The sequence below is a fragment of the Notothenia rossii genome (genome assembly GCF_949606895.1).
Source record: "Notothenia rossii genome assembly, chromosome: 11".
Classification (NCBI taxonomy): Eukaryota; Metazoa; Chordata; class Actinopteri; order Perciformes; family Nototheniidae; genus Notothenia; species Notothenia rossii.
In genome coordinates, this window is record NC_136910.1 from 49,402,975 (window position 1) to 49,422,394 (window position 19,420).

At 39.2% G+C, this 19,420-nt stretch overlaps 1 protein-coding gene across 1 annotated transcript in view; it reads left to right on the top strand.

The window, feature by feature from the left end:
- The first annotated feature begins 9,392 nt into the window (after positions 1 to 9,392).
- Positions 9,393 to 19,420, top strand: part of epha5 (EPH receptor A5) — a 67,731-nt gene continuing 57,703 nt past the window's right edge. The window contains exons 1-2 of the mRNA XM_079659202.1: positions 9,393 to 9,633; positions 14,495 to 14,559. Of these exons, the coding sequence (XP_079515328.1) occupies positions 9,534 to 9,633; positions 14,495 to 14,559 (165 nt within the window). The 5' untranslated portion in view covers positions 9,393 to 9,533. The remainder of the gene's footprint in view (positions 9,634 to 14,494; positions 14,560 to 19,420) is intronic.

Below are 19,420 nucleotides of genomic sequence, written 5' to 3' on the forward strand. Positions count from 1 at the left end.
CTAGAAAACACCAGTTTTTTACAATAAGGGTTACAAACTTAGTATATAGGCATATCAGAGTCATGTCACTTCCTAATAATGAATTCATGGTTAAATAACTTGAACACCAATTCATTTATTTCTGCAAATTGTGTACATTGAAATAAATACACATCATGCTTAGATGCCAGTTAGCTCTTTTTAATCCATAAAGATATATAATACAATCACAATACAAGGTAATTAGTCTTATTTCAGGTTTCTATATCTTATGCAATTGAGGCAATTTGTGTTAATCTTTTTTTCACAGCTGTCCCAAGTCTCCACATTGGGCGTCTGTGAAATGATAATGGGGGAAGGTGTGAGGGTGTCTTTTTATAATGGAAGGTGGGGCTTACTTATGGAGAAATTAGGTGATACATTTAAAACGAGTCAATCAATTGCAAAAATAGATGTAATATGTGGGCCCTTTACGTGTGTCATCTTCTCAACAACAGCTGTTCATCTCCCCTCACCTCAACTTATGACTGTAATTAGGCACACAGGTCTACAAGCACTGGTGGGAAATACAAAAGACACTCGTGTGGGACTGGAAGGCTACTATGATATATGTTTATTCTCCAGGGAACCTCTTTCCCACTTTCCCACCTTCATCTACACACACACACACACACACACACACACACACACACACACACACACACACACACACACACACACACACACACACACACACACACACACACACACACACACACACACGCGCGCACCCACACACACACACACACACACACACACACACACACACACACACACACACACACACACACACACACACAAATCACACCTTCTCTATAAAGGACTGCACGTTTATGTAACATTCAAATTAAGCCGCATGTGTTAGCGGGGGTCGCTATGGGAGATACATACTGGTAATTGTAATTCTGTAGGAGTTAGAGGTTTGTGAAAAAATTACAGATGTGACTGGTCGGACAGAATATGCGTTTTTTTTTAATAGAATAAGGTTTCTGAAGCTTGAATATGAAAATGAGTCCAGATAGATACTCTACTATCACCAGTTATAAACACATGGAAACATACATATCACTTTGTCATTAGCAATCTTAGCTCTTTTAGATGCAATTATGTCACCACTGTATTGCCACATTATACTACATAAAGACATCATTTATGGTTACGTTTATCTGCAGTAAACTCTATTGATTGTATTTCTTTTTTGGGATTCCTCTTGATGCAGATACTCTTGCTGGCATCAATTGATAAAGGAAACTACTAAGCCAAATGAGCTTGTAAGGAAAATCTTTAAAATCAATGTGTTGTGTGGAAAGATGTTTATCGTTACTAGCCGGCGGCTAATAAGTATTTTGACTTAGGTGATTGTCAATTCAAGGCTTTGTTTTGCATCCACCTCATCCCCTCTGAAGCTTGTTTGGGGATGATTTCCAGCCCTTTGTAGATTCTTACCTGTATATCGTATAGTCTTACTGTATGAAGTGAAGGAGTTCCATCTGTTTGGCAGCATTGAACTGTAGAGACATTGTCAAAGTAGTGGAGTGTATCCACACGTTCTCTTGGTACCTCTCAAAATCTTATGATGTACTTCAATGTACAAATCTGCTGTTTTCTGTTTGCCTCATTCCTGGAAACCTAAAGCTTGGGATGCATCTGTTTGTTATATTTTCCAAAAAGATGGTATTTTGTTGAAAAGGTTTTACCTAGAGACTGAGATAGACAGAGATGGACAGAAATGGTAAAAACAAAATAAAGAGAGAAGCCAACATTATGCTAACACTATTGAACTGAACAAACATTTCATTGGATTGCCCTAGACCCCCAGGGTGTGTGTACGTCACCAGCATGATGTGGAAGTTGTAGGTTAATAGGAAGAGGAAATACAGGTCTATAGAAATGGGATGGTGTGTGTGTATGCTTGTGTGCACTCATGTGTCCTCTCAAAGGGCTCAAATGGTGTAAAATATAGATGGCGGCCTAAAATGAAATGCTCAAACTTTCCAAGATAAAAAAATGTACATTTACAAGATAAAAAAAAAACTGCATATTCTTCAAGATTCAAGCGGTAAATTAAAAAGGAGAAACTGCTTATTTGTCAAGTTTTCAAGGTTTGCACTTTGCCACATCATCACACCCCAGACTGCTTATGGTGTATTATATGCACAGGATGAACATTTAACAATAAGGAAATATAAATATATATTATTAGCATATTCAAGCTCAGAGAAGATTCAATTGGTTTTTTTCTGAAAAGTGAGAGTTTTCTTCTTGTACATTATATATGCCACTTTAATCCCATACAATGAATTGTGATTTTTCTTTCTATCTGAATATGACCCCTGTTTCACCACTTTAATCTCATTGGCCTCAATATGATATAAAATGATAAAAACCCCATGTATATATTTCTTAATTCCCATTATTGAATTGGAACATGAGCCAAGCTGTGCTTACATATATAAAGTATGTATACATATATAATTAAAAGAGCCTTTTATTATACGAATGAGGATGAAGAACGGTGGATAAGAAAGGTTGGCATACAGTAGGAGCTAAAAATGTACTGTACGTTTTCTTTTTCTAGAAAAAGCTAAGGGGAAGTGAAGCAAAATGGCAGAAAAGTTCAGGGATGGAAGTGGGGGGGTGGGTTGCTGGTTGAGAAGAGGGGTTAGATTGGAGGAGACAAAAAGGATGAAACAGATAAAAAGGCAGCGAGAGCGGGGCATGCCTTTGGGAAATGGAGGCAATCGATGGAAAAAGATGCCAAAGTGTTTGGGGGAAACAGAAAGGGGGAGGATTTGAGTTATATAACTTCAAAATGGCTGCCCTGAATTTTAAAGTGTTCTGTATTCAGGAGCACACACACCCCAACCCAAGTTGACTCGCATCTAATCAAACCTCAGACACTGTCTCGTGTGAACCCCCTGAACCTGAGGCTCAGCAGAAGCAGTTATGCGTCACATGATGTCACTAAGGCATGCTTGACAACATTTATACGATGAGGGATTTCTGTATGGTAAATATCAAGGGGTCTGTATCAACTCTAATAGATACATTTGATCTCACGTGTCTATGAAATGTGTTGAGCGATTGAGCAATAGATCTTTTTTTCTTTACTTCAATTTAAATCCAGCTCAGAAGAGTTTGGATTTTGTCTTTTCTTCACATTTTCTTTGAAAATCAAACCAACAAGCAGAATTTACCTGACAGCATCTTATACATGTTACTATAGTATCTACATTAAACTCACATTTGGTATACGGTTATATTTAGATATAGTGCACTTTTTTCCAATATAGGACATTTATTACATTGAATATAAGAAAAGGGTAAGAAAAATAGAAAATGTTTCCGTTATTGCCGATTAAAGGAATCCACCAGTATTCATGCCGTGGCTGTTGCCCCCTCAGGAGTTTTTTTTTTCTCTCCACGGATTGCACTTAGAATATGTTTCCCATCAGCCCCTTCTCCCTCTTTTTCATTTAAAGTATACATTCTGTAGGTCCTGAGTTGGGAGATAAAATGTGTGAAAAGAGAGCTGTAGGATTTGGAGCAGCATGCAGAGGGGAGCAGCCAAAATAGAGAGAGAGAATATCAGCGGCGCTGCCTGCCAGCCTCACTGAGCTGCTAAGCAGGGCTTAACGACGCCCAGGGGGTTGTGTATGTGGGTCTACGGCGTGCATGCCAGTGTAAGTGTGTGTACATGTGAGTGTGTGTAATTTTTTGGGACGCTTTCAGTCTTTATAAGCCCAAAACAAGAGCTTCATGTTTGGGGGTCAAATGGAGGCCAGAATCTGAAATGTAGAACTTTGTTTGAGGGATGATAACACGTCAAGTAGTTAGTAAAAGGCAACTGGCACTGAAAAGGCAACTTTTTTTAACAACGGCAAGATGATGAAATAAAGACGACCTTGTTAAGTACTTAATGTCTACCTCCTATGGAGTCTAGTGCATGATTTGCCTTGGCTCGACTCGATGCAACTAATGTATCTTTTTTCTATTTCGGGTGATTGCTCATCTGATCTCCATAGCGACAGGATGTAAAACAGCTGAATCCTGTAATCGGTAACTAAACAGGGAAAATGCACTGTTATACAATATGCAATTGTGCAGTTTGTGGGCTGCCATTTTTAACAAATCTGGGTCAAGTAGATAAAGAAATTGCAGTTGCTATTGAATATTGAAGTTATACTGTGATGGTTATCTCTGACTAATCATTGGCCTGGTGTGTTTTTACCCTTGATTTATTGGCTTAGCTTGCTTGAAACCTTAACCAAGGTGACCTAAAGTGCAGTTAGTATCCACTACGTTTGTAAATGGAAAACCAAAAGAGCAAAGTTGAGTTGCGTCAAGCAGTGCCATACTGTACCATGCAGTGGAAATACGGCTTTAGATTACATGGCGCCATATGGTGTCTTGCTGACTAATCTTACAAAGAAGGTGTTTTTCACTGCCGAGACATGTTAGACTGACAGGAAAGACTTTCACAATGAGATCTGGTCAGATTATGATGTCATCTCCAAGATCACCTCTTGTGTTCTCAATGAACCGTCGACAGGACCAACCAGCAGGAGTTGCAAGATATTTTTCCGAGTTCCCACTGCCATCACATCCTTTTCACGTCAGGTGTTTTCTCTCAAAAAGCACAGGTGTAGCTTACAACATGCATGATGGCTCTTTTTATTTTTAATTGCTCCAATAAACCCTGCCAGTGAGCCAGCATGCACTATAGCAGGGTTCTGCAATTGCAATGGGAATGGAAAGCTGCCACTATTCATGTTAGTAATTAGACACATGCTTTTCCTGCTATGAAATGCCAACATGTCTGCCAACAAAAGAGGTCCATCATGCTCTCTTGGAAAAAACAGGTTTGGAAACGTTTTCTCTGCCGTGCCACCCAAATATAACTCATTCAGGCTCTAATGGTTAAAGCTGTGTTAGACCCAACTTGTTTCCAGTTCATTTAACTTGTTTAACTGTGAATTAAGAAGCTCTGAACGCTGACAGCCGATTTCATTAAGTTGTCATATCAAGCAAATGAAGGAATAATGGGAAAGAATCAGGTATGGTTAGTGAAATGAAATGGTATTTTTACAGTTTAAACCCTAACATGCTGATGGCTCCTGGGCCCCAGAGGAACTAGCATCTTAAAGCATCTGATTCAGAGAAATAAGAGCAGACTTTTATCTGCAGGCCTTAACACATATTGGCATTCTGGAAAATCCAAGATTTCCCAGCATCAGAGGCCAGCTGGTCAAGCCCCAAAGCTGATTATTTTGGGAATGGGAGTGCAGTGATTGTGTGTATATGTGTGTGTATGTGTGTGTTAAGAGGGGTGTAGGGATTCCTCAACTCAAGGCCCATTTCTCCCCAGGGCTGGCTGATCTGAAGGAGTAGGAGTTATTGATCACTTCACTATCACACTCCCACAACATTTACTATTTCATAGAGGAATCTGTCACATAAGTCAAAAATAAGTCAAAAATAAAATGGCAATAAAATGTGCAATATTCCAACAAGGCCGTTTACTTTATGTGGGTTGTTTTACCCTTCAACTTACTACATTAAAATCGGGCTAGTAGTTTTCACATATGTTTGCTGACAGGCAAACAAAGCTGAAAAACAAAGCTTCCTTGGTGGATGCGTGTAAATGAATTATTGCGTAAAAATACTATTGCGTTTATAATAGAAACCTTTTGAAGTACATAGTAAAAGCTTATATATTTCAACATACAGTAGACATGATTTCATGGTAATGCTATATTACATTGGATTTCTCAAAAGACAAGAATATGACAATAGAAATGTTAAAAAATCATGTACGTGTGCGAAGTGTTCTCAGTTGGGGGACTGGGTCAGTTTTGACTTTATTCTTATGCCACAGCCATATATGTCCTTACTGCCAGAAACAAGGTACCCCCTGGTACAAATGTGTGTGTGTTTGTGTGTGTGTGTGTTTGTGTGTGTGTTTGAAAGAGGGGGAGCTGCGTGTGTACTCCACTGCCCCTGCCTGACCTTGCTCTTCCATTTCCTCCCCTACTGTCATGAGTGGGCAGATACAAAATCACAGCTGACTGTTCAGCCCTCAAGGTACCAGCACATCTGATTGCACAAACCCTAGGTTTTGGGAAATGTTGCTGCTGGGTCTTGTAATGAAAAATATAAAATCCTTCAGTCATTTTAGCAGCAAATAAAAGGGAAATATAATGGGTAACATTTTTTTTGAAAGGCATGCAGATTTCAATTTGAAATAATAATTGTTCAAATCCCAAAAATGCATGATATGACCCTGGGTCGCCTTTATTTTTCTCATACTGCCTGTGCTGCAGCACCTCTTTTCACCCTCTGTCTGAAACCAGAGCCCAGTATTCTCTGATTGGTTAGCTGGCTCTGTTGTGATTGGTCAACCGCTAAGAGATGTCCCGCCCCTTAGCCTATCATGTACAATGTGATGAAGCGCTTGCCAAAGTGCCAGTGTTACTTAGTGCTGTCATTATGTTACAGAAGTAAACAAAGGACTATGATGGCGCTTCAGGCAGGGGGAGAGTGTGTGGGAGAGAAACTCCCTCTGGAGGGAACATTTGGAATTTAGCCTATGCAAACCATTTACATTCAAAAAACGATATATACTTATACACACTACAGTAAAGGGAACAAAAATAAAAATCACATGAGGGCCTCTTTAATATTTGGGTTGACTGCTCTTATATCGTTTTTGGTCACCAAATGCAGTCAAAAAACTGAATGTAACTTGCCCAAAATGTCTTTCACTAATACAGATATTGACATGTGATTTTTTTACAACATTGGTATCACCACTGTTATCATGGGTCATCAGGTTTTTGATGTTGAATGCAGTCAGATAAGAGGTTTTGTGTATGTTTTTCTGATGTATCCTTGATCATGTATCTCCTATTTCGTAGTGAGTTCCTATCTTTACCACCTGCCTTCAAAGTCAATTTAAAACTGATACCATCAAACTTCATTGTAGCAGATCTTGAAATAACTAAAACAACCCAAACATAAAAAAGAACAACAAAAACGCATCCCTGAAAAACAGAAAAACGAGATACTTCACAGATATCTGACTTGGTCGGGGGTGGTTTGAAGTTTGGGGGTGGAATTTTTATTGCATTTTTTCTCCGCAGACATTTTCATAGAATTAAGCCGACGACACCTCCACGAGACAACAACAGCTTCTGGCATCCCAGAACCACCTCCACACCCGCTGTCAGTGCTGATCAGACCCCTACATGTCTACAATACACCACCACCAGCACCACCTCGGCAATACACCTATGGTTGCTAGCAAGTGTTTAGCATTTAATGTGAAGAAGGAAACATCTGAGATTTGGAGATTTTGGAGATGCTTTAAAAAAAGAGGAGATGGGGATTTGAGCATCTATTGAGGTTGACAAGGAAGGTTGCATTTGCACAGGGTAATCACCCAGAGCCCTCAGTGATCAACTTAGTTGAACCATGAAGGATGAAAAATGGGAAAAGCTGGGAGAATGACATAAAGACAAATAGAGAGGAAGACAGAAAGAAAGGCTATAGGAAAAAGAGACGTAAAAAGAGACAAAATAACTGTGTGCAATTACTTTAATGTGAATTACAGGCTCAGTTAGATGGTATGAAATGAGAGAACAGAAAGATTGAAGAGAGATTGAGATCAAAGACAAGATGCAATCACAGAATCATCCAACATCATTTTACAGATTTATGATGCCATAAATATAAACTAATTGAACACACTTTGAGGAAACGTGAGGATAGAACACTCCCTAACGGAGACTTAAAGTGGCAAGAGTGTTTTTACTTCAACACGTATTTAACAAGAAGAAAGCAGATAAAGAAGACGAAGGCATTCACAGTTATGGTGTGAAGAGTTGGCAGAAGGTATATGTGTTGGGGACGGGGGTGGAGGTGTATATTTAATTCATATTCACACTTCATAGATGCGTGCACCTACACTGTTATATAAAATTATCAAAGGAGCCTTTGTGGGCACATTTAGTTTACTGTTAAAACATTTGAGAATAAATAATTTAGGTAATTACAGAAGTGTATTCACTTTTATATTATTTTTGCACTTATTTACAGATATCTGCATATCTCTGTCCCAATGTGAAGAGTCTTCTTGAGTCCAATGGCATCACAGGGAAGACCCGGATGTAATTCCATGGTTTGGCCTCAATTTTGTTTCAAAATCCGACACTTTTAATAGGTCTCTTGGAAGAAGGGATCTATGGATCACAATTAAATGGGGTTTGCCTCAAAGCTTACTTCACAATGCAGTAAATTAGAAAAAACAATAATCCTTTTTTTTTATTGGATTGACTGTTAAGGGGCCTACACACCAAACTGACACCAAATGACACGTCCTGAACAGCCAATCAAAGTGATTTATTTGGCAGACGGCCTGTAGCCGACAACCTCCCGATTCAACATGTCGAATCGACTGTGGAAGGTTTCGGCAAGGCCGAAAAGACATGACGGGGCCGGACACACCGATCTGAGTAGGGCGACAGGACGCTCATCGAAGGCCAGACATCTATTGACGCCAAAAATCGGCTTTGTGTTTAAGGACCTTTACACATACAAATAATTTAAATGTAAATTATACAGTGTCATTACATTGTGCCTTCATTCTAACAAAATGGGTATCCAATTAAGAGGACAGTATGAAGCACTTTACCGTGACTACACTTCAAATTCGCCTCCTGAGGTGACATCGGTTAAAAGTAAAGACAACAACAAACAGTGAAAAGGATTAAGGGAGACAGAAAATGCTGCTTCAGATGTTTTTTTCCAAATATCAGATAACAGCTTTACGTCAATGATTATTTAAAAGACTTCACGGCTCATGTCTAATCTCTTTCTACTGAGTCCTACCACTCCTAGATGACATGTTATTGCTCCCTATATGGGAATTAGTTATGCATTCAAGCAATAATGATCCTGCAGTGTAGGTGACTGTCCGTCAGGGGTCCATTAAGGAATCATTTTTCTGAGTGATATTCCAATTACTGATTAAATGCTGAAGCAGTTTATTGTTTGGTTAATCTCTTCTAACCTAATCTGATGGTAATGAAATTTTAAATGTAAATAAAAAAAAAATACTTAAATATTTGTAACAAGGTTTGTAAGAAACAACCCTAACTCGTGCGTAAGTGCAATGTAAGGAGCTTGAAAAAGTAATGTCGTTACATTTGGAACGAAAGAGGAGTATTGGACTATCATTTGGGGTTCACCTGTGGACACAGTGATTGGAGAGACCTGAGCTTCACTCCGCCCCCCTCCCTCCGGCGGGCTGCCCGCCTCCCCAAACCCAGAGCGCACTCCGCTCTCACTTGCTTCCTCTACCCGCCGCAGAACATGAGCTCCCTTCTCTCTGAGCGGACGCACACCGATACAGATGGTTTCATTACGGCATCCCGCTTCATGCTGACCGAAACTGCTGTTGTTTAGGATAGAAGCTCCCCCCTGCCCTGTGACCGGTTGTGATTTTTGGATGCGCCATGCAATCTCGCTGGTGGAGTTGTGGAATTCGGCTGGTGGCATGGACGTGGGTTTGGAGTCTGGCGTTGCACGGAGCATGGTGCATCCCCGCAAATGAAGGTAAAACACGCACGGACACTTTGGGGTTGATGACAGTTGTTCGGTGACACGTCTTTGTTTTAATTGCCACTGACAGGCAAGAGTGGAGGTTAAGGGTCGGTGTCTGGTGCTCCAGCCCCCCGGTCTCTTCTATCCTGGCTGACACGGCTCTGACGCTGTCTTACCGAAAAGGAGGTCGCCTATACAATACATTTAAGCAGAGAATGTTTATGACAGCTGTGTCCCCGAAGTGTTTAATGACTGTTTGTTCCGAAATAGTAAAGGCTGAGATAAAAAGAGGACCTTTGATCAGAACATGCGTCTATCCAGATAACCGGTCCTTGGAGAACCAACAGACGCACAGTGCGCTGCAGACATTCACTGTGAAGATCTTAAACATCTTCCGTTGCAACTCAAACTGCTCACTTGACGTTGAAGCACCCTGTGGTGGTGTTATAAAATAAGGTTTCTCGTGAGGAATTCCAATTTCCTTGCTTTGGCAATGAGTTTTAATTTACCTCAGGTTTTTAATAATAATGTAACTTTAAGCGTTTCACTGAGATTGAGATTGATTCACTGAGACTCTGCATTCCCTTTTTTAAAGCTTATTTTTGGTTCAGTCTAGCATTCTGTCTTTTTAAATATTCGCATTGAATCTTTTTAACCTCTGATACTGTTGAAATGGCTGACTGCTAGTGAGTTCAGACTGTAGCTTGCAGTAAAACTACTTATCTTGTCACATATGAACAGTTTCATTTGGCACCCCCTCGTAATTTGGCACAACATTTCCATAATGGTCGGTGCAAATTGGGATTTAATCCATTTTGATGTCTGAACTAATTCACCCTCAGCCCCCTGTACTACATATAAAATATGGACATTTACAGTGTTGGTTAAAAATAAGAAAAAATATAATATTCCAACACTATTGTCCGTAGACTTGGCATTGTAATGGCTAAAGATGAGTGTCATTGTTTAGGGCTATTTAGAGAGCATTTACATCCATCAAACTGCTTATTCTTCACGTGGCAGATTTATTTGGTCAAATGTACAATCACAAAAGTGTTTACCAAAGTGTGACCACTCAGGGGTCCTGGAGTGGTTCGCAGGGCAGCCTTGGGGCACCATGTAGAAGAGTTCAAGTTTATCCATATATAGGTTCCTGTTTGGGACAGTGTCCTCTGAATTAAATAACCTCCCTAGGGATTTGTATTCTGGGCTTTATGGGATATAGCACATCAATATACTGGTGCAAACTGGCATATAGGTTCCCAAAAGGTGTGACAAGTCGACATGACTTCTAAAAAGTGTTTGACATAAAATCCACGATAACTAAACACTCATAAGGTTTGTTGTCTGCAGCAGAAATATCCGTACTTTAAAACACTTGAATTCCTGCCTTTTTAAAGCCAAGCTTGAGGCTGTGAGAAAAAAATCAATGGCAGACTGAATCACAAGTTTGTGTTTTGACTCCAGTGATGAAAACAGATATGTCCTTTATATACGCCTCCACATGATCCTCTGCTGTCTTTATTTATCACACCTATTCTTTGTTAGCTCTGCAACACTTATTTAACATCTATTGTCTCTAAAGTGCTCCCAGTTAAATTTAACTGAAAAAAACATGTGCATAGACACCTTTCTTAAGACGCTTAAAGAGCCAAAGGCTGCAATCTTACGCACATTTTAGATTCATTTGGCTCATATTTGCATTGCATTGGATAATCATACACTGCATGCATAATTGGAGAGTATGGTGAAGCCCATAATTAAAACAGCCAATATTCTCTCATTGGGCTAATTTATTGTAATTGAAAAAGTAGGATTAAACAATTTTTCGGATCTTCTTAAACATCTTGGGAGAAATCATTAGGGACATTTCCCACTTAGCCATCTCACATTTTTGTTTTAGGTTACATGCTGCATAATCTGTCCTCACATCACACTGCAGACTTACCTCATACGACTGTTCCAGGTTAAATTGTACCTTCATTTGCGTTGATATACTAAAAGTGTTTCCTGAAGTGAAGGGGAAATAAGTGAACAAAGAAAACTCCTGACACTTCCTTAATTATATTAAAATGATCTGCAGTACGGTTTCTGCGCTAATGGCAGACACTGAGGAAAACTGCACACACTGTGCCACTTTGATTAATTTCCTCTCTTGAGGTTAATCCATTCTTATTTAAATCGATCCATTTCTGCGAACATCTCCTCGATGCAGAGCCAGGTGCCTCACATCTGTTTTAGAGATTGTCATTCTGTTCGATTAATAATAATAATGTCTGGCTAATGAGGGGTGTGTGAGCAGACACTTTAGGGAGTCCATCACTTTTGGTTTTTGTGGGTAATGGCGTTGATCAAATGAGGGGTGGTAGATACAGTTAAACGCTTTGAAAAGAAGTGCATATCTGCCCGCTGGCCTGTGGATCTGTTTTAGAGAGACCATTAAGCCCGGAGCAATCCATGTAAATGCCACGTTCAAACATTTAAGATGGAAATGCGGAAATACAAGTGGTTTGATTTAACCATTGGTTTCAAAACTAGAAGGTAAGATATGGCTTCAGACAACATTGTAGGGGTCACTGAAGTCAAGTTGGACCTTAAACCCATCACCGTAGAGTACTTGAAAATTTAAAAAAAGCTGCCTCAGAACAGATATTCCGTTATCAATCAAAAAAGAATTGTATTCCCAATGCTAAAAATCCACTTACTTTTGAGCACCCTTGTAATATTTAGAGTATCCTTGAAGTAATGTCACCTTTCATTTTATGGTGATGACTTTTAATAATAAGTTCTGTAGATCATTGTCACGGCTGAGCTCCAACTTGTTCGGTGGTTTGATCCTTAGAGAGAACGCTAGAGAGTGAAAGAGGTAACGTATCCCTTATGATCTAGTTCAGCATCACTTATCTCTTCTTTATGGCCTAATTAGTTGTCTAATCGCCTCCTAAGGACATCTTTTATTTTTCTCTGCAGAGCAGCGGAGACAGTAAGACTAGTGGAGTGTGTGTGTCTGTGTGTTGGGAGTGGTTTACACAGCGATTGTGTCTCAGTTAGTGAACTAGCTTCCGCCTCAGATTATGTTCTGCCAACTGTGGATGTTCTATTCTTTAGTTGACAAGTCAAGGTTTATATGGATTGGCGTTTTTATGACATGGCTTATCAATGAAATAATGCACTCAACAGCTGCTTTAATACATGGATTGCATTTATGATACTTAACCTTTGGACGATTGATTTAATCTCTTCCATTAAGTATTATTGTTTGCTCTTCATTAATGTTTCACAGGACTTTCTTGTTGGCAGTTCCAAACAGAAATACACAAGAACTTCTTCAAGGCTTAGTTGGAAAGATGATCACTGGTTTATACCAATATGCCTTGTTTGTGATGCTTAATTACATTCAAGGGAAAACAAATATCAATTACGATTATGGCTTGCAACGATTACGAAAACAACGTAATCGAAATAAAACGATTATCTTTTTATTATTATTATAATTTTTTATTTTTTTTTTTCAAATAATGTTTTTGATGTATTGGTTTTTCAGTTGAATTATACTTAAAGTTCAGGGTAATGAACCGTTAAAAACATACTGTTCACATTTTTTTTCTCCAATAAATGGATGTTTTCAAAGTAAATGGATAATCGTTTTTGATAATCGTTATATCAATTATTGACCCAAATAATCGAGATCATGATTTTTGCCATAATCGAGCAGCCCTAATGAGGCGTTGGTTAGGCATCTTAGATTTGATAGGGAAATAAAGTCACATTATTGAGCACGTGTTTGCATATAAGATGTTTTGAATGAGGCCCCTTTGCATATTTTTTCTTTGTAGTTTTTTTATCCCAGCATTTGATAGCTTTGTGGACCAAGTTATGAAAACAGCTACAGTTTCAAATGAACAGTAAAAACCTTTTACACAACTTCAGGAGAAAGAGTGCCTGTACCAAGCCCCTTAACTGGATATACCATTAGAGGAACCTATAAGTAAAAGCATTCTGTTGCTGATCAGAGTTGCACTACATCACAGAGGGTTTGCTGTTGCTGTTGTAGACAAACCCAAACAACATATACTGCAGGAAAATGTCTGTTCTTCTAAGAAGGCATTCTCCATGTCCCTTGATTGTGTCCTTGTAAGATTGAAAATATATGCTATACTATGCTTTTATTGGTTGTTTGCTCAATGTTTTGCTCAAATTACAAGTAGATTGACATTGGAGCAACCAGTTTGACTTTCTCTCTTTTATTGTTTGAGCACACTGTGACAGACTAAGAACAAACCAAGCGTTATCACAGATGAGATAAAGAAAATTGAACTCCGGCCTGGCAACTCGAGTTTCATTTATGACAGTGCATGTCGTTGCAAACTCAGACGGGTTTTAAAGCTGTTGGAAGACAGATACACCATATGTTCACTCATGTGATTTGACTGTGTTCATTGTCTGTGAAAATGCTGTCAAGGTATTTTTCATGTAAATGCAGAAAGAAATACCATCCAGTTGATTAAACGTACTTTGGAAAAATGGTTATTTAGTCATAATTAACATTTTTGTGAACAGAAAATCTGTGGTAAAACGCATTTTTAAAGTTTTTCCCAAAACTCTCCTCACAGTTTCCTTTGGGATACACTTGACATTTACAATGGGACTTTTTTGTGAAATGAGCATTTGGACACACGGATAATACAGAACTCAGGAGACTACATCGTCACCATTGCTGGAAAAGATGAGAAGGAAACATGTTCTGAGGAGTGCACTGGTCAGGATATTGCACTTGCTTACATCACAAGGAAACCTCTCAGACGTGTCCTTTTTTGTTTTGATTTGTGTTTTTTTGCCTAAATTTAAGACTTTCTTTGTTTTTCTTTAACAGTGAACCTGCTGGATTCTCGCTCTGTGGTGGGTGACCTAGGATGGGTGGCCTATCCTAACAATGGGGTGAGTACAATCATTGTAAGATGGTTCAATTGTTGGCTGCATTTGGCAAATACCACACATTTATATTTGTTCTTGGTTGATGTTGTCAGCGAACATAATATCATTATTTCTTGATTGGTTGTCTTTTTATAAACACATAGTTAGTCTTGTTTAGACATGGTTGCTACTGTAGTACTAATACCATTGCTATCAAACCACAACAACGCTTTTTAAAATATTGTTTTAGTCTTTCAATAGTTCCGTAAGACCCAGTAACCCATCATCAATGATCGAAATGAAGTGACCAAATAATTTTAAACTATACAATTATAAGCCCAGGTTTAGGGTTAAAAAACTGCTACGGTTGGTAAGCACAGTTGAGGTTGTAAACTCACTGTATGACCAACGACACCTATGACTTTATTATTTTACACTCAAGCCCATTTATTTTATCAAGGTTATAGTTCATTCAATTTCCAATCCCTCTCAGTTCATTATCGGGGTCAATTGAATTCATGAGTAAGATATTGAAAGTCATGATGGAATATATTATTCTCAAACCAGGAGTTGAGTTTCCACTACCAAGTATTCCCAGGGCGAAGGCTGATAGGAGAATGACTTACTGGAGTTGGGAAATAGTTGGAATTATGTATTTTAAAGAAAAAAAGAACTGGTGTTTAGTTTAGAAAATGTATTCATGTATTCTGGAGTTCCAACACCACCTCCACTTGTTAGACAGTAATCTGCCACCTTTCCTGGGAACAATTTAATTCCCCTAGCTCCGGGGGATTGATTGTGTTACGGTTGGTTTTGTGCATCTATTTTATCCACATGGAAAATCTCTCATATAGTCACAACTGTTGGCAAACATTCAGCTGTACACGCCAGACCAATAGTGCTGACCGTGGCGTTTTTTCTCGTCTCTGGGTATTCAAATCACAGTCTGCTCTGTGGCTGTATGTAGATCTGAGAGATAGGGCTGACAAAAGCAGCTGTATGCGCAATCATATTAATGAAGGTGTGATTATGGCCCGTGGTTTCCACAATGCAAGTGCATAAATAACTGCATTCAGGCTGGACGAATAGGAAAGAAAAGACGTGATAAGGATCTCATTATGACATCCTCTCTTATTAGCTGTTGTGTTTTTATTCAGCTACAGCTTAAGGTTATTAAAATGTGTTTTTGCTTCCTTCTATTAAACATGTCTGACAATGAAATGACAAACATGTCCCATAAAATAAATAATTGAATCACTTTTTGTCATTTTAAATAACAGATGTTATCAATGAAGACCATTATAATTCCTATCATGTTCAGTATATATTGGACAGAACCCAATCTGCAGCAAGCTCACACACACACACACACACACACACACACACACACACACACACACACACACACACACACACACACACACACACACACACACCCCGGTGGCAGCAGTCTTCCGTGGCTAAATAAGATGTTGAAGAGGCACAGATTTTTTTTTTTGTCTCATGTTCCAGATGGTTTTTCCCATCCCTCCTTTTCTCCTCCTCCAACCCCCCCTTCGTCCCCCTCATCATCTCTTCTGTCATCCTTCACTTTTTTTCTGGCTCAGTTCCCATCCTTCCTTGTCATCGAACATTCATCTTACTCCTTATCCCCATTTTCTTCTCATTCTTGTAATCTCCTTGTCTTTTTATCTCACTATCTCCTTTCTCCCAGAGCTTCAGTGTGATTTTGAAAGATGTTGAAAGATTGATTTAAGCAAAAAGCCGATTGAGTAAAATAAGGGGTTTTAAAAATGGTATCAGATTTGATGGACGACCTTGAAATGTTATGACACATTTCAATGAGCAGCATGACACTGACATAGTAGCTGAACTTGAAGACTGTAGATTAGGTTGTCACTGAAAACACTTCTCTCCTCGTCTATGACAAGCTCCTTGGAACAATATAAACGAAATGAAAAAGTGTCCTTTTTTAAGTCTACTTCAGAATTCTGTCTTGAAGTTATAGCAAGCAGGAGGCCAGGGTAAATGTGTCTATGAAGCATAGCAGGTTAGTTGAACAATCTGGAGACAGGTGTGTCAGAGGTAGAGATTGGAAAAAGCCGAAGGGCTGCAGGCAGTCAGACAGCAAAAGCTTAAGACGGACAAAGAGTGTCAGAGAGAGCTTGGAGAAAATCAGACTCGCTGTAACCCCTCGAGAACAGCATGGGCAAGGAGCTTCTGATGAACCATCAAGTTAAAAGAAGAGGCAATTTGTCTCATTGTTGGTAGCATTAGGTCTGATGAGGTCGGAAATAGTTGTGTACAATGCAATAATTACAGCTTGAAGATTTGCTGTAGATTATTCACAAGTTGTTTTGCTGAATGCTGATACAGAAATGTTAGGACGAAAAGCACCAACAAAATTCAAGAACGTAACACAAGTCTTTATTTGAGCTATAGTTGGAAGACTCATGAGTTGGTAATAATTGGAATGTATGTTAGTTAATGAAAGGCTTAGCATTCACATTAATGTAGTGATGGAAAGGAAAGGGGACAAAGGGGATACAAATAAAGGTGAAGGAAAAAAACATAGCCAAATGTTGGTTCCTTGCCCATTTTGGACCATTTGGCTGTCAAGCCTTTGTCATCTAATAACTCCATTACTTCCTGTTCCAATTGCATTGGAAAGAGTGCTTGTTCGTAGTTTTTGTGAGCTGCCAATCACATGTAATTTGGTGGATGCTTTTATCTGCTGCCTCCTCAAGCATCTTCAAGGGACAAAAATACAGAAAGAAAAGTCAGCATGAAAAGATGCCGTTAAAGAGATGGACCCCACAATGTGGATCATTTTAGTGTCCATCTATCTCAATGACCCCCCATTTTGCTCGATCTTTATCCCTGCATTAGTAGGCAAAGTCCACTGGGCCTATAAGGACACCAAGCGGAACTCAAAGAACCTCCCACTGATAAAGGATGGCTGTTGGATTGCTGTTAAAATGCTTTTAAATGTCTTGTTTTGTCCAACAACACCAACGTTGTTGGTCAGTTTACAATCATACAAAACAGATAAAAGCAGCAACTTGGCACATGCTAAGCACAGCCAAATAATACTTGCTTTTAAAAAACGACTTAACTGAGGACTTTTCCTAATAGTTGACAGTTAATTATCTGACAACAAATGGACTAATTGTTGCAGCTGTAACTGCGACAAATATTGATAATACAATTTAATTGGGATTAGTTTAAACATTTTAAAATGATTGATCCCCAGTCGTAGTTGTGGTTGACATATTTGTCCGTGTGTAGTACGGATAATGCTGCTGGATTTGGCCTAGTGTGTCTTTGAATATTTTTTCTTATGACATAGTAAAACTAAGCTAAAACAAGAATGGTTGACGACAGCATTAAGATAACAAATTGGAGACCCCTAGTGATACAGTGCACATTAGCACTTCTGCACTTAAAGCTGCTCAGACTGAAAGCTGATGAGCTCAAAGAACAATATCAAGTGCTATTAAATATTTGTCTGACAGCTGTATCTGCCAGCTGTCTGTCTCTCTCCATTAAATCAACACCGGCTGAAATCGGTCATCATTTGGCCCTACTTTCACAACAGGCTAAAGTTTGTGCAATAGAACAAAAAAACTACGAAACTTAAAATTGTGAAATTGGTGTAATTGGATAGTCTTAAGAGTTAATAAGAAAGCTGTCTTTCTTCGACTACCTAGCTGAGTCAGCATGTTGAATAGAGCAAAAAAAAGGGCAATCTAGCATCCAAGGTGCTAAGCATATACTCAACAATGGACTAATTATGGCTTTTTTGGTTCAGGATCCTAAACTGTCAGTCCCTAATGATTAAGAGAAGGGGCTCAACGGTTTGTGTTAGAGATTTGTTGTTTTGCAGCTTATATGCTTTTTAGTTGAATTTTTCCCTCCTTACACTTTACAGAACCATGAAGGTAGGAGGACAGGTTAGGCTAAAAGAGACAGGAGAGGAGGATTATATGAGAACGTGGAACTTAGCTTTAGAAGTTCTGACAGGAAGGCGGGAAGAAGGAGAAATTGGGGACAAGGAAGAAGACGGGAGGAATTTAGGAGCTGCAGTTGAACATGGTTAAAGGGAAAGGGGGACCAAAGGATAGAGGTATAGGCTGGACTTAAGATTAGATAATTAAGAAAAGAATAGAGGACACAAAACAATGATGATAGACATGGATAGTGTGAAAAGGCATGAAGCATGAGCACTGGGATCTTGGTAGTTATTGTATAGAGGCAGGGATTGGGGGTAGAACATGGGGGAAGGGTTCTTCCATGGATAAGGAGTGAGAGGGACAGTTCTGTCACAGTGCCATGACGGTCAGCGGTAATGAGCGGTAATAATAAGTTGGAGACAGCTTTATAGACTTAGAGCCAGGAGGCCACTCAGCAAAGCCACATGGGGTCGGCTGAGTTGTTGGACACGCGGACGCACAGCACACCCACACACATTGTAGTCAACAAAACAAACATGCACACTAATGAGTAGCTGGGAGGATGCCTGTAGGGACAGTTCAGTTTGGAGGTGAAGTGGAGAAAAAGGTGGTGCAGAGGGTAAATACACACTAGGGCTGTGGGATCAGGACTAAAAGGAATGATACTAAGAACTTCTAATTATTAAGACTATTCATTACCAGTGATTGAGACTGAAAACGTTCAATGTGTTGGCTTCTTGGTTTATCAGAGAAAAGCAGTAATTCACCCAAATCACAACAAAACATTAGTTCTACTTTTCTTTTCTATGCAGTTTTCGTTTGCCGTGTCAATGTGTGAGATATTTGCATCGTGTACAACGTGATGTGAGCGAATGACATCTTGACCACCCCTTACAAAAAATATATCAGAAACATTCCTACTAGGAAACAAT